The sequence below is a fragment of the Amphiprion ocellaris genome, chromosome 19 (genome assembly GCF_022539595.1).
Source record: "Amphiprion ocellaris isolate individual 3 ecotype Okinawa chromosome 19, ASM2253959v1, whole genome shotgun sequence".
In the NCBI taxonomy this organism is placed as follows: domain Eukaryota; kingdom Metazoa; phylum Chordata; class Actinopteri; family Pomacentridae; genus Amphiprion; species Amphiprion ocellaris.
Genome location: NC_072784.1, coordinates 6,923,771 through 6,938,504, shown reverse-complemented (window position 1 = coordinate 6,938,504; position 14,734 = coordinate 6,923,771). Strand labels below are relative to the sequence as shown.

The 14,734-nt window shown below is 40.4% G+C and overlaps 2 protein-coding genes across 2 annotated transcripts; both read right to left on the bottom strand.

Moving 5' to 3' along the window:
- Positions 1-110: 110 nt before the first annotated feature.
- On the bottom strand, positions 111-9,051 carry LOC111586910 (heme-binding protein 1). Its single transcript, XM_023296745.3, has 4 exons — positions 8,656-9,051; positions 5,328-5,466; positions 3,150-3,330; positions 111-1,984 (listed from the first exon to the last, which is right to left on the bottom strand). The coding sequence occupies exons 1-4, from the start codon at positions 8,731-8,733 to the stop codon at positions 1,807-1,809; spliced, it is 576 nt and encodes a 191-aa protein (XP_023152513.1). The 5' UTR covers positions 8,734-9,051; the 3' UTR covers positions 111-1,806.
- Positions 9,052-11,317: 2,266 nt separating this feature from the next.
- fmc1 (formation of mitochondrial complex V assembly factor 1 homolog) lies at positions 11,318-14,732 on the bottom strand. The gene is made up of 2 exons (XM_023296743.3): positions 14,561-14,732; positions 11,318-12,379 (listed from the first exon to the last, which is right to left on the bottom strand). The coding sequence occupies exons 1-2, from the start codon at positions 14,687-14,689 to the stop codon at positions 12,176-12,178; spliced, it is 333 nt and encodes a 110-aa protein (XP_023152511.2). The 5' UTR covers positions 14,690-14,732; the 3' UTR covers positions 11,318-12,175.
- Between the last annotated feature and the right edge of the window lie 2 nt (positions 14,733-14,734).

Genomic DNA, 14,734 nt, shown 5'->3' with positions numbered 1-14,734 from the left:
ATGAGAAGGCAAAGATGGTGTGTGAGCTCTACAGAGGGTAGCGCTTTTTTCTAACTTTTGACTAGCGTGTTTCACAAATGAAGAAATAAGACAATTAGAATTTTCCACAGTCTACCTGAATAATATATTTATTGTTATGTTATGAAACACTGTCAATCCTGAACATGATATGCACTCTTATCACAGAAAATCACACTGTACAGATGCATCGCATAACAGTTTCAACAGTCCCAATAAATAAACATGGCATTGTCATGCACTAAAACACAAAGTATTTACTACACACATATGATCACAAAGTTTAGAACACCAGAAACGAGCTAAGTTCCACTCTCAGCTGCCCATCCACTGATTCATAGAGACTACTTCTAGTTTATGGCTCAACTCCTGTGTCTTTCCTTACTCAGGAAAAGCAAGTGTACTTTACACTACTATGTATCCAATGTCAGTTCTGTACATTTCTCTGTAGTTGTCACTAAAGTGTGAACGAGGTTAAAGATGTGTAGTTTCATGTCTGTAAGTAAGTGGCAGTAGCATGCCGGTTTACCCAACGGCAGTTTCTTTTAGATTTATAGAACTAAACTATTGCGCATCTACAGTACCTGTTAAAGTATTCACCCCCCTTAAAAACTTTCCCTTTTAATGCTTTTCAACCTACACTGCCTGTCCAAAAAAAAAGTTGCCACCTGGATTTAGCTAAGCAAAGAGGTAAGAGCCTTCCATTGGATAATTACTGCAGTGATGAATACATTTCAGCTGCAACAACTTATTTAACTCTAGCTGATGCAGTGAGGAGCTTCTCATTTCTTAAACAACCATGTAGGAAGACATATCCTGTGGTCATGGAAAGAATGTTAATCTGTTTCAGAAGGGTCAAATTATTGGCCTGCATCAAGCAAAGAAAACAACTAAGGAGATTTCTGATACCACTAAAATCAGGTTAAGAACCGTCCAACGCATTATTAAAGCCTGAAGGATAGTGGAGAACCATCATCTTTGAGGAACAAATGTAACGCCAATTGGCTGCACTTGTGTTGAATTAGGTGAGTCACTTTAAAGAGGGTGGAATCAGTTACTATACATTTTGTATTTGTAATTGATTGCTTTGTAAATATTTGTTACATTTTGACATGAAAATCTCTTTTTTGTAAATTCGTGTTGAAAAAGTCAAATGAAGTTGATTGCGATTTAATGTTGAAAAGCAGCTGAATACTGTTTGTGCAGACTGATTTCAAGGTGGCAATTTTTCTGTAGAGGAAATTTATGGAATAAGCATTTGTTCTGAAGCCTTTAGTCAGAATTCAAATTAGGGAAAAATGCCACTGCTTGGACACCTAACTTCAGTTTTACAGCTAGGTTTCATGTAAAGGGACATGTTAGGCTGGAGGTCTTTGAGTGTCAGGTAATTCCCTGCATTCTGGTGACTTTTGATGCACCAATTTGTGCCTTTTCTGCATCAACATATGGTGAAAATGTCTTTATTTATAGAAAGGAAAACACGAAAATCAGGCACCAGGTGACAATTAAGAATATAATGGAATAAATATGGATCTAAGTACATTATCTACAATAGATTCTGTGGTTGTATGAGCTTATAATTTACTTCTTATTGGGAGGTTTAAAAAAAACCCAGTTTATATCTTTCATGTGTATATTGGAAGGGACAAAAGAATGTGTTGTAAATATTGACAGGGACGTATACCCCCCTGATATCTACGCCTACGTGGCTACAGGACTGTCAGTGGTGAAAGGGTAGTTGAGGTCAAATAAGGAATTCAGCATTAGATTTGAATGACTGAATGACTCCTACGGCTCTTCCTGTAGAAACCACACCTCATTTCTGCGTCCGTAAGGCTTGAGTGGCGAGTCGAAGCTACAGCAAAAGTACTGTTTGCGCTGGAAGGGGGCCGTTTCACCCAGGGTGCGTGTCAAACGCAAGGCCTCTGCTCGGTACTCGCTCTCTCCTGCGAATCCTCCAAATTGCCTGTGAAATTGACCAAAAAAAGGAAAGAGAACATCGCAAACTACTCCTCAAGATTCAGAATACTCTCTAAACTACTGTTCCTTGTCTATAATCATGGAAAAAATTATCAGACCACCCTTGTTTTCTTCAGGTTCTTGTTCATTTTAATGCCTGGTACCACTAAAGGTACATTTCTTTGGACAAATATAATGAAAACAACAAAAATAGCTCATAAGAGTTGAATTTAAGTGCTGATATCCAGACATTTTCCATGGTTTTCTTGATAATAACCAAAATCATTTAAGTTCTTACATCAATAGCTATGGCATTGTACTGCCAAAAACAGCTTTTATTCATTACGTGTTTTCTTTTCTGTCTGTTTTAGTCACATGATCCACACAGGAGTTAGTACTGATTTATAACCATTGTTTCTGATGACTGCATCCATGCGTCTTGGCATGCTCTCCACCAGCTTCTGACATTGTTCTGCTGTCAAAGCAGCCCATTCCTGTTGCACTAATTCAAACTAATCTGCTTTGTTTTTGGACTTGTGGTTCTCCATTTAGCGTTTGATGATTTTCCACAGGTTTTCAATTGGATTTAGATCTGGTGATTGAGCAGGCCAAGGCATGGTTCCAATGTTCAGGTTCTCCATCCAGGCTTTAACTGACCTTGCCGTGTGGTAAGGGGCATTGTCTTGTTGGAAAATCCAGTCATTGGAGGCAGGAAAGAGTTTTCCAGCTGATGGAAGAAGACTGTTTTTAATGGTAGCCCTGTACATGACCTGGTTCGTTTGTCCTGTTCCATCCAGACTGAAACAACCCCAGATGGTCTCTGATCCACCCCCATGTTTTACTGTAGGGGCAGATAGTCTGGTTTGTAGCTTCTCCAGGCTTCCTCCTAACCAGTAAGTTGGCTGGAGTGGGCATCAACTGAAAACTGGATTCATCACTGAAGAGAACCTTAGCCCAATCATCAACAGTCCAATCCTTGTCATCGTCACGCCAAATAGGACATAAAGTATTATGTAATCACCTGCATTTTTTGGTGTGTTCATTGTATTCTTCAGGTAATGTACCTTTAGTGGTACCAGGCATTAAAATGCACAAGAAATTGAATAAAACAAGGGTGGTCTTTTCCATGACTGTATGTACTGCACATGAACAGTGTTTAAAATGACACATACAGGGCGTAGACGGTCATGCCGGGCCGCTCCTCAATCCTGACGGCACTGTCGGTGGGAGTCGGGGGGCTTTGCTGGTAGTCGCTGGGAATGCGGATGCCGACCACCAAACGGCGAGAAAGAACGCCGTCATTCCGAGGATACACTGTGATGATGATGGGCGCCGCTGTACCCATAGCTTCACCTTAGAGTATAAAGTGTGAGACAGGAAGCGGATTTACATCAGTGGGGCCAGACAGCAGCAAACTCCCTACAGCAACATGACCCAGATCTAAAGGTCAGGACTTGTGCAATGTTTTGTGGAGGGCATAATATCATTATGCAAATGGAAAGACTGAGTTTTTTTTTTATCCAGTAAATGCAAAACGGGATGTGAATTGCACCTGCCACAGCATATTTAATGATGATTTGGCTGCACTGTTAGCTGGTTGTAGTTATATTTGTCTGATGGCTTATAGTGAGGGCACATTACTTCAAAGGTGTCTGAGCATTTTTCAACTTTATTCTCCAAAAAACATAAGTCAACCAGTTTTAACTACTATGTTTTATTGTTTATTTAAAATTAAAAATGAAAGCCATATGTTATTCAAATAATGCTAATTTATTCTGCTTTGGGGCTTCCTTCAGACTGGGAACTGTTTATGTAACCTGAATATTTAATAACATAGTATGATTAAACTGAGACATACCAGCCACAAACATATTTATGTCATGAACTTGAAGAGAGAATTTGACCGATTTTTGCTTCCATATGGACAGAAAACATCCAAAATACACATTAAAGTGTTTATTTTATTACACTGTCTATTTTTATCTGTAGATTTCAATTGCAAAACATATTTTTATAGGCCGTTCTCTCAAAATATTTTTTTCTTAGACTCATGCTGCCAGAAATCTGCACGAGGAACACTTACACCCACCAAACTGTCCAGTTTTCTTTCTATCTATGATCTGGAGGTTTTTACTGAGTTTTTTTTTGTTCATATATCATTCACAGCCTGAATTATGGAACATTTTATTCCTAAAAACATAGTGAAATTAGATTTTTTTTTCTAGCTCTCGGCAGTACCGGTATTTGCTAATTTATGGAGTGATATTAAGAGATATGCAAAATCCCCTCGGTAAAAATCTTTCACTTAGTAAAATAAAACAAGCATTTTAAAGCTGGCTTCATCCAGTGACTAGACTTCTGGTCTGGAAGTAATGCAAATTAGGGGATTTTCAATCAGTTAATGCCTCATCTACATATTCAAATGCAACATTAATACATAAATAATTGTCTTATTGTAAATAAGGGAAGCTTCATGGTGATATCTGTCAGCCATAATGTATTACCTGTATTCATGCCCAAATCACCACAGAAGTTAAAAACTTCGGAAATAAGAAACCTAAGGAAGAAAGATGTCAAAACCGAGAAAAGATTTATATTTGATGCTGTTTTTTATCTGCTAACTGCACTGAATCTGATTAACAGATCCAGACTTTGGGCTTAGGCGTTCTCCTCGCCTTCTGCCATCTGCATACAACCATTTTCAAACCCCTCTTTCCAATAGGAATCAGTTTGTTTCTTTTGGTGAATTAGCTTTTTTAACATTTGCCTCCCTGCATGCAAATGTTTCACCAAAATAACTTTCCAGTCACTATTTTACAGTGGCACAGTTGCTGTATCCTGGGCTTACCCCCATCCAAGATGAAATCTGTAACAAGTAATTAACAATTTAGAGCATTTCCCCCTTATAGCAGAATGATAATGACGTGCAGCCAGACCATTCTCCAGCTCTGATACAGTGCTGTGGAAATGCATGTCTATGCCAGACTAGCACTCCTTCAACAAAGAGCTGATTACTGATGAAAGTGTTTTTAAAAAATCCAGAATTGCTTCGAAACCTTGCATTTTAATGACCACCTATGAATAGAGATGTGTGCACTCATTAAAATAAAAGAACCAAGCGGGTCTATTTTACTGTGTGATCTAAATCCTTAGTGAAACTGTAGGCTTCTGCTCTGTCTGGAGGTTGCTCTAGTGAAGGCGATTATGAAAACAGTAATACACAAATAGCGGAGAGGTCGGAGGATGTGGGATGAAATTGCCAGCATTTACCCAAAGTTTACATACGGTGAGTCAAACTAGTGAACTTATCATCTGATTCATCGGTACGACATGTTTTCTGATTGGCTTACCTTGTTCATTGCTCCCGCCAATGTACATGAGCAACTTCCTGATCAGCTCTCCTGTCACTTGGTCGAAGGTTCGTCCCTCAGAGGACACCGCGGCGTATTTGAAAGCATCGTACCGTCGTACCTCAAAGCTAACTCCGTCCTTGGGAAAGAGAGGGACATTAGGGTTGTGGCTAAAACATCAGCAGGCAAACCACTGCTACAAATGCAGAAATAGCTCTTTTTTTTGCACAAACACCCCCACGCAGACAAAACAGAACAGTTCTCTTCCTGAGGATGGAAGCAGGGGAGAGGTGAAGCTCAGATGTGATTCACCTCTGACACACTGATGTTGACAATCTGCTCCTGAGGACAGAAGCCCTGAACTGGCAGGGTTTACACTGGGAGGGTTTTACTGTGTGGGATGGTGCGTGTGCCGCCGCACGCATGTGGGTGTGCAGATACAGATGAAACATATTTACACTGATTTGATTTAATTTCTTTTGCTCTGCAGGGTTCAGTCAGCTTGCAGAGAATAATGGGTAAGAGATGCACGGTCTTATGTAACAGCGCGCAGGCAAAAAGAAAAAAAAAAGACACACAACTCGCCCCCACCCACAGACCCAGTGCATTAATATGATGCAACAGTTTTTGCATTAAACGTGATTAAGTGGGGTTAATGTGGAGGACAGTCACTCAACTATGTGGCTGAGCAATAACTTTAATTGGTTTTGAAGGAATCTGCTCGCTGTAGAGACCGTGATGTGGGCTTCAAACACAGCTCCTCATTCCACTAACATGATTTTACAGTCCACGCTCGTGTGTATGTGCTTGTATAATAGGCTTTGCATTAGAATTTAATTGCACAATATCATTGTTATTCATTCTCCTTATGATCTCTGAGTTGCTAGGAAGCTGTTTGGCTGCTATAAGAAAAACATTGTTTGTTATTTTGCAGATGATGCATTTTACTCAGCAGTGATACCAACAACAAACAAAGAGGACAGGGCGAATAGGCTCGGGGCACAGTTGGTCCTGCTTATTCTCATTCCTATGTGAGTATGTTTTCTCCTCCCTGAAGGAATATTCAAATCTAAAAATATCAACAAGTAATTTTGTTCTAGTCTACTTTGACATCTCAGGGTGCTAAAATGTGTTCCAACTGCTATATCTTTATCACGAACACCTTTTCATCCTCATAATTGTACTCAAAACCCACTCTAGATGTAACCCAAAAAGCTGCCAAAGTGGCCCTGTAATCAGCCACATTCATTCCTCAACACATACAAGATAACGGCATATTATCGCAGAGCTCCAACTTGTGACAGGTACACATTCTCCTGCACAGTAATTACAAGCGTTTTGCTCTGTATGGCCTGTCAGTGGGAACACTGTTATTGTTGTGTGTGGATGACAAACCGAGGAAGCAACAGCCTGACTTCACTGGACTAGTGCAATTAATTTGTCTGCCATGTGTCTCTGGTTGTGTGTTTAATTGCTTTCTTATGCCATCTTATACAGCATAATTACTATATGCCCGAACAGAACACAGAAACAGTATTATTAACACTGACTGCTAACATGCCTCATCATTTCATTTTTTATTTATTTTTCTTATAATAGTCTATGTTCATTTTCACCTATATATATTGCTGTTGCTCTGCTGTGAATGTGCTCATGTGTGTGCATAGGTGTGTGTGTGCTCTGCCAGTCAGCTCCTCTGTATTCCATGTCAGTTTTTAATTAAAAGTGTAGGGTGTCAGAGTCAGGCAGGTACTCCACAGATCATGTGACAAGCTCTGATTTCATTCCGTGCTTTTTAAACATCAGTCAGAGATTTGATCACGCTCCCACTTTGACTTTTGAAGGTTCTTGACTTAGAGGAGACTTGGTAGGAGACATCTGGACAATATGTGGCATTTGGATCAGTAAAATAAATCATGAATCACTCCACTTTTTTTGTGAAACATTAGGAGTTTCTTTGAGAGCTCTGCAGTAAAATGCACTTTGTTTTTTGCGCATACCGTCTACTGCTGGCTTTAATGGTATATTTTTGGAATTCATCTTCAGGCAACAGGTGTATATTATGCTATGTCAGAACAGATCTGTGTCTTTCTATGTCTCTCTGTGTGTGTGTGTGCAAATATGTCAGTTTGGGTCATCTGATTCCCCGGCTGTCTGTTCAATTGGGCTGGATGTCCTCTTTGTCTCGCCCTGTCTGCCTTTGTCTCCCTCTCCAAAGTTGCTGCCGTTCAGGAGATAAACACAGAAGTCCACTTTCAAAACCCCCATGCCAAAAGCAACAATGCACGGCTGCGTGCGCATTTACAGTAGTGCGCCGCTGTGGGTCCACGGGGCGTGAGAGAAGAACCTCGAAACGGCTGTTAGGCGGTGCTTTAGTTCACAACACACATCACTGAGTTGACTGGAATCTTTCCAAAGTGTGCACACAGTAAACACACCCTCTGTATTCTCTGAATGTATAAATATATATATATATATAGGGTTGGAGGGGCTGACATGGAAAGGACATGCCCTTCCTCCACCGCAACGTCAGTTTTCTGTGTCGCTGTCCTAATAAGCCATAGTAAGTGTATCAGACTACACACACAATCCATATCTGAGCTCACGGGTTAACCACAAACACGTGTGATCAGCATCCTCTTCCACTGCAGGGTCAGTTAACCCTCGTGTCGTCCTGCGGGGTCAAGATTGACCCGTTTTAAAGTTAGAATATGTGGAGAAAAAAAACATTTTCACAGTGAAACTTCTGATGTCCACATTTTCAACATTTTTGGGAAATATTTGAACATTTTTTGGTGTAAAAAAAAAAAGTTAAAAATGTTTCTTAAGAACATTCACAAAAAATCAACCAAAATCCAGCGAATTTCGCTGGATTTTGGTTGATTTTTTGCGAATGTTCTTAAAGAAAATATTATAAGTTTTACTGATATATAATCATTTTGGCTTCAGTGTGAGGGTGTCAGTTCTAAAGCTTACTCAGATCTGCATCACCACCTTTTCCTCCTTTCTGCCTTATTGACTGACTGAGGACCTGGGGCTGGTTTACCCACTGTGGATCAGCAGGCATCCTTTCAGGTCACAAGCAATTAACTGTCAGGCTGTCTGGCAAGGTTACAGGGGTTGTGATAGCAGCTGGATAAACCCGTGGCAATTTTAGTCAAAATTTCCATAACACAGCCTACTCACAGCTAATCACTGGCTGAAATATTCATGCAAAGACACCGTGCACCTTTACAGGATCGCTGTGCGTAATCGTGGCTGCACAAAAGTCACAGGGAGGAGCGCACAGGACAGAAAACGCAGGAGAAGGAGATAATAGAGAGCTTACCTTCGTCTCGCTGCTGAGCAGTTTATATTCAGTCTCCTCGGTGTTTCCGAAGAGCGAATTCTTCATCATACCAAACATGTCGCTTTTCCCAGATCACCTCTCCTTCTCTCCGCTCCTTTGGTTTGCTGTTGGTCCTCCCGTTCGCTCCTTCTCTTATCCTGCCCTCTCGTCTGTTAGCTCTTTTTTTGTTTGTTTGTTTTAAATGTCCCGGTAAAACAACTGATAAATGAGAGGTAACTTCCAGATGCTCAAATTGCTTCTCCGCAGAAAAGCGCGCACTCTGCTCCAATGCGCGCAGACGCTCCTCAGAAGATGCGTTTTTTTTCTCTTCTTTTCGGAGGCAGAAGTTGGAGATGCGGACTCCTCGACTCTCTTTTGCCAAATCAAGGAATGAGCAGATGAAGCTCCAGTGTGAGGGTGGAGTGTCTCCGCCCTCCTCTCTTCCTCCGCTCTCAGTTTCTCCTCACTTATATCATCACCTTTCACTCATCAAGTTCACCTAAAGCTGGCAGCACATGACCAGTTCTCCACATCCAGTTACCCCCACATTAGTCCAGGTTGCCCTGACATGAATACAAAAACACATTAACCCTCCTGTTGTCTTCATTTACAGGCACCAAAAAATAGTGTTTCCTTGTCTGAAAAAAAAACCCAAAAATTCTGCAAAAAATCCCCAAATTTTTGAAAATTTGCAAAACCTTCAGGAGGAAAATTCTAATAATTCCTTAAACGTTTCCCTTGAAAGTTTATATATATGTGTATATATATATATATATATATATATATATATATATATATATATATAAATAATAATAAAATCCCCCAAATTTGGCAAGAAAATTCTTGTAAATATTTTTTTTAAAAATGAGTAAAAATCTTTCAAAAAAAATCCTAAAAATATCTAAAGTGATTCCATATATATCAATAAAACTTCTAATATTTTCCTTTAAAAACATTCACAAAAAAATCAACCAAAATCCAGCGAAATTCTCTGGATTTTGGTTGATTTTTTGGTGAATGTTCTTAAAGAAACATTTTTTTTAAACATTTTTTTTCCACCAAAAAATGTTCTACAATTTCCCCCAAAAATGTTGAAAATGTGGACATCAGAAGTTTCACTGTGAATTTTTTTTTTCTTTTTTTCACATTTTCAAACTTTAAAACGGGTCAATTTGACCCACAGGATGACAGGGTTAACTTGCATAACTAATGCCTTGCTATAAAATGCTTCATTATCCTCCTATTCTCACCAAAAATACAATCACCTCCAGTGCCACTCTGCTTCCCTCTGATTCTGTTTGTCCTGGCTGTCTGTTCCAGGACACATGAAACTGTGGGGTGTGGAGAAACACATTTACATCCAGCTTTCTGTGCAATATACATTTTGACACAAGCCGTTGGTTTGTCAGGATGCATTGGACTTTGGGTTCCTGGGCTGTGTGTGTGTGTGTGTGTGTGTGTGTGTGTTAGTTTGGGTGCACGTCTTACTGCCTGTGTCACTGTGAGCTGCCTTGCTTTAGGGTTAGTCTATTTAAATTCATACTGAAGGCGATGTTAGTCACCACTGGAGAGTAAGAGAGAGCAGGAAGAGTAGAATTAATGGGAAAAAAAGGTGGATTGGATAACAATGGTAGAAACACTGAGGTGCTGGAGCTCTAGAGGGAGAGAGGGGAGAGGATGCAGTCCAAACTCACCATGCAGTTTTCTGTTTGGAGACAAAAGTAATTATACACCACAATTCAGTCGTAATTTATTTGAATGTGCATATTCACTACCTGGCAAAAGTTTGGACACACCTTCTCATTCAATGGTTTTTATTTAATTATTTTGTACATTGTAGATTAATACTGAAGCTTGAGGTCTCTGCTAACCAGTCAAGTTGCAGTTTACATCCATCTCTCCTGCTGATTCGGTGTTTAATGATGGTCATTAATGTGTTTTAGCAGAACAGTATAGTGGCACAGTGCAGTGAACCTTTGGCCTTTTGGATAGGTCATCACTTCACTGTATCCTACTTTCTTGGACTTTTGTGACAATTAGTGGATGAGTTCTTGACTTGGGGCCAAAATGTGTTTGGTGAGGTCACAGATCTTTGACTACTGAGATCTAATCAGTTCATTATTGAGTCCAAGCGAGCGTCTGTGCCAAATTTGAATTAATTCCCCTCCGAGGCGTTCCTGATATAAAACATTTGTGAGAATGGGATAGACACAAGATCACAGTGATCACTGACCAGAAAAAATGTGTCCAAATAGGCCCAAATTTAAGGAAATTCCCTCAAGGCAATGCTGTGAAATTACATTCACAAGACTGGGACAGGCAGAGACAGAGTCACTACTGATGTTGGTGTAGAGGCCTAACAGCCTGTTCAACATCCATCTATCCATCATCTATACACGATATATACATTATCTGAATCCTCATTAGGGTCATTGGGGGCTGGAGCCAATCTGACCTGACTTAGGGTGAAGGCAGAGGACACCTGGACAGGTCGCCAGTCTGTCACAGAGCTACAGTTGCATGAAAAATTATTCAACCCCCCTGATATTTTGGACATTCTGGCAAAATGAGCAACATTACAACTGCGTGCGATTACTAAATCATATAAGAGGTGAACAGATAGTTTATTGAAATACAATAAAAAGCAAAAATCAAGACTTAATTCATAATCCATCCAAAATTTCAACTTTATTTCCCCCAAAAAGCAGGTTGCAAAATTATTCAACCCCTATAAACAATGCTAGGTAAATACAGATAATTGCAGTACAACTCACATGCCACACACCTGTATGTAGATATTTTGTTGGGCTGGCCTGAATAGCAATTTCTGGGCTCCGGATATTCGACCCCAATTAATGACGAATATCCAAACATTCGTATCGTCTGACTGCGTGGGGGTGGAATCCGAAGATTCGGATCTCAAAATTAATATTCTTCTAGCTGCAAGGCGACAGTGCTAACCACCTAGCCACTGTACAGCGCCCTATTCAACATACGGTTACTAAATATGATGCGTATTTACTTTAACTTGGCTCCTTCATTAAATTAAATTACAATAACTGATGGCTTTAACTGCCATTGTAATTAAGCAGGAGGTTTGTTGATGTATTCTAATGTGCAAACACAATCTTCAAAACAAACATATAGTAACAGCAATTTATATTTTAATGAGAGAAATATGTCTGTCTTCATGAAAATGTACTTACAGTCCTTTACACTGATGCTTTCAAGCAGTAAAGAAACACAAACAAAAGCTGCGTGGACAAGTTGCAGCTTACATTTTCACAGTACACTTGTGTTTCCTGCCCTTGAACATCGGTAAAACAACAAAACAAGAACAAGTTGAGTTCCCTCAAAGCAGTCCATATTTGCATAATCTCCAGCCTGCCAGACTCCCGTCACATATTTATACCTTTAATTTACATTAGGTCAGTTGTATGGGGCCGGATGATTCAGCCGCACGCAACACTTTCTGAAGAGTCTTTAGATTTTCTTCCGCTTGCCGGACGTCCTCGTGTCCTCACTTCTCCCAGCCTTTGCCTCCTGGCTGTGTGGGCAACCTGAGCCCCACCAGGCCTGCCACTTCTTCCGGGCTGCGCTCTCCCTTCCCGTGGTAGAGGTTGTGCAGGGCCAGGTGGTTCCTGGTGGACGCCAGCAAACACAGGTACGTGTGCGAGGCGTGGTGTGCCTCCTGCTGGGCACGGCAGTACCTTTCTCCTGTTACCTGTAAGAAGGGAAAAGAAAGAAAATATTAATGTGGGGCAAACCAGGAATTAGCACTGCTGTATCAGACCCATATATGATTTTATCACCAGCTGCCAGTTTTTTTCTTTTCTTTAATCAACCATAAGAGCTGCAAGGACAATAAACATTTGGTGTACTCCCTATAGAGTGTAAAATATATGATAGACTGCCTTGGGATCTCTTCATAGCTAGCATAGATGGAAAATGACAAGCAAGAGTTGCTCCTAACTGTTTTGCTTCAATGACTGCACATGCATTCAACCACCCTGGTGAGCCACGTTCTCCCAAGCGTTAATAACACAAGCTTTAAGCCTATATGCCTAAGCAGAGATATAAACAGAATAACAAGCACTTAGATGGATGTGCTGTAGACAGATTGTTTAATGCCCAGTGGTGCCTTCAAGGGTGGCCCGGGGGAGAGTACAGCCACCCCTGAAATGTCATTGGACGCCCCTATAGCCACTCCACATCCGACTGGTCAAGTTTATCCACTGAAACTGCGATGTCCCAGTTTCGGTGAAAGCAGCTATAGTGTCCGAGTGCACGTGAAAGCAGCGGTAGAGGACTGCAACGGCTATGCGCAGCCGCAGTTTTCTTTGTTGCCTGTCTGTAAATGTCACACAACAGACAGAGTTCATGCCTTAAGTCGACAGAGGTCACACACAAACCATGAAGTGTTAACAGAAGCTGAAGTCTAGTTGCTTCCAGCTGTTTGTAGGTCTCTTTACTCTGAGTTTATGAAACACCTGCAGGGTCAGACACCAGCAGGATCCATAAGAATGTCTCCAGAGCCAGAGAGTTGCACGTCACACAGCACAGCGGTGATTTAATGAGTGACTTATATTATAAATGATCCCTGACATGGAGACAGGATTATCAGGATCTAATAATTAATTGGATCATGTCCTTTTTTACATCTCAGACAGTCACAGTTTATAAGCTACAGTTACATCATTTGATACTTGAATACTTTTTAATCTTGAGCTCCAACACAGCTGAATATTATTTTCTGATCCACTGACCTGAGTCAAAGTATTTATTGTCGTATCAAGCCTTTCATTTTTTTTTAAATTAGAAGATTTTTCAAGTTCAAAGCAGGACATTTACAGCAATGATGTTAATGTGCACATAGATGCATTATTGAACATTAACTTTTTATTTCTGTGGTTAGTAAACATATCGTCACATTGAGTTTTCAGCATTGAAATCATAAATAAATGATAGATGTTTTGCCTATGGGTGAACATATTCCTCATGTTCTGACTGCACTCTCTTGTCCTGAGCTATTTTGAAAGGTGGTGACCCTAATAACCAAAATGATAACGGTACCAGTACAATGACAGCATAATAGATTTTCTCCTCTCCTCTCACTCTTAATGCCACAAGTTTATTGGGCAAGGAGAGGGAGTTGTGGCGCAGTACTTAAAGTTGTACTCAGTTGAAAAACCTATTACGTGAATAATGTAAACAACAGGTTTCTAAGTTGATTTAAAAAACAAACAAAACAACAAATAGTTCCAGCACTATTTTGTCCCTGTAAAAACGAGTGTTGTAATTCTTAAACATTTGTAAACATCTAATGCATATCACAGAGAACACCTGCAAGACCTACTTACCACTGCGGATGAATACAAACTCTTTGTAAATAATTGAAGTTTCCTATAACTATTTATACTGAATCAAATCAAGCCACTTCACAATGATTATATTTACTGGTACTGATAATGTGCTCAGTTTTCTTTCACGTTAATGCCGATCAACTCTAACCACACCTGAATCAACAACGATGCCTTAAACACAATTAATGAAAACACCGTTTAGCGGGTTGCACTCCGGTGTCCCAGCGCACTTATATTAAGTTCTGCTAAAGCCCATTAGCTTCTGGCTAATGTTAGCATGCCCTTCTGCCACAGTCACCTTGCTGCGAACTACACCGTGTAAACATTTGAAACGTCGACTACGTTTAAGTCCCAGGCCAGACGTTTAGTCTATTACAATGTTTGTAGACGGTTGGAGGGCAAATGTTTTGTCCGAATTCAAAGTTAACTAGCAAAACGCAACATTAACGTTTAAGAGCTAACACTAGCCACGCTGCCGTTTGTAATGCTAGTTAGCAATTTAGCTAACAGTAGCCCTAACGCAGTTAAAGAGGAAAACTCGCCTTATTCTTGCGATACTGGTCCATAACATAAGCGTAGGCCAATGACTGTTTGTAACTTGGTCCCTGAATAGCACGTAATTCTTTCAGTATTCCCCGACAGACTCGCAGCGGTGATGCCAGGGATGCCATCTCCGCTCGGTGTTGTGATCGTGCAGCACCGACACGAAGCCAGGC

What these genes read in the sequence shown, in the direction of transcription:
- fmc1 (XM_023296743.3), bottom strand. Translation starts at nt 14,689, where the DNA reads ATGGCATCCCTGGCATCACCGCTGCGAGTCTGTCGGGGAATACTGAAA. An exon ending in ACCAGTATCGCAAGAATAAG is followed by an intron (nt 12,380 to 14,560) that starts GCGAGTTTTCCT and finishes CCCTTCTTACAG; the next exon opens with GTAACAGGAGAAAGGTACTG.
- LOC111586910 (XM_023296745.3), bottom strand. Translation starts at nt 8,733, where the DNA reads ATGTTTGGTATGATGAAGAATTCGCTCTTCGGAAACACCGAGGAGACT. An exon ending in TGCTCAGCAGCGAGACGAAG is followed by an intron (nt 5,467 to 8,655) that starts GTAAGCTCTCTA and finishes CTCTTTCCCAAG; the next exon opens with GACGGAGTTAGCTTTGAGGT. An exon ending in GGCATGACCGTCTACGCCCT is followed by an intron (nt 1,985 to 3,149) that starts GTATGTGTCATT and finishes TCAATTTCACAG; the next exon opens with GCAATTTGGAGGATTCGCAG.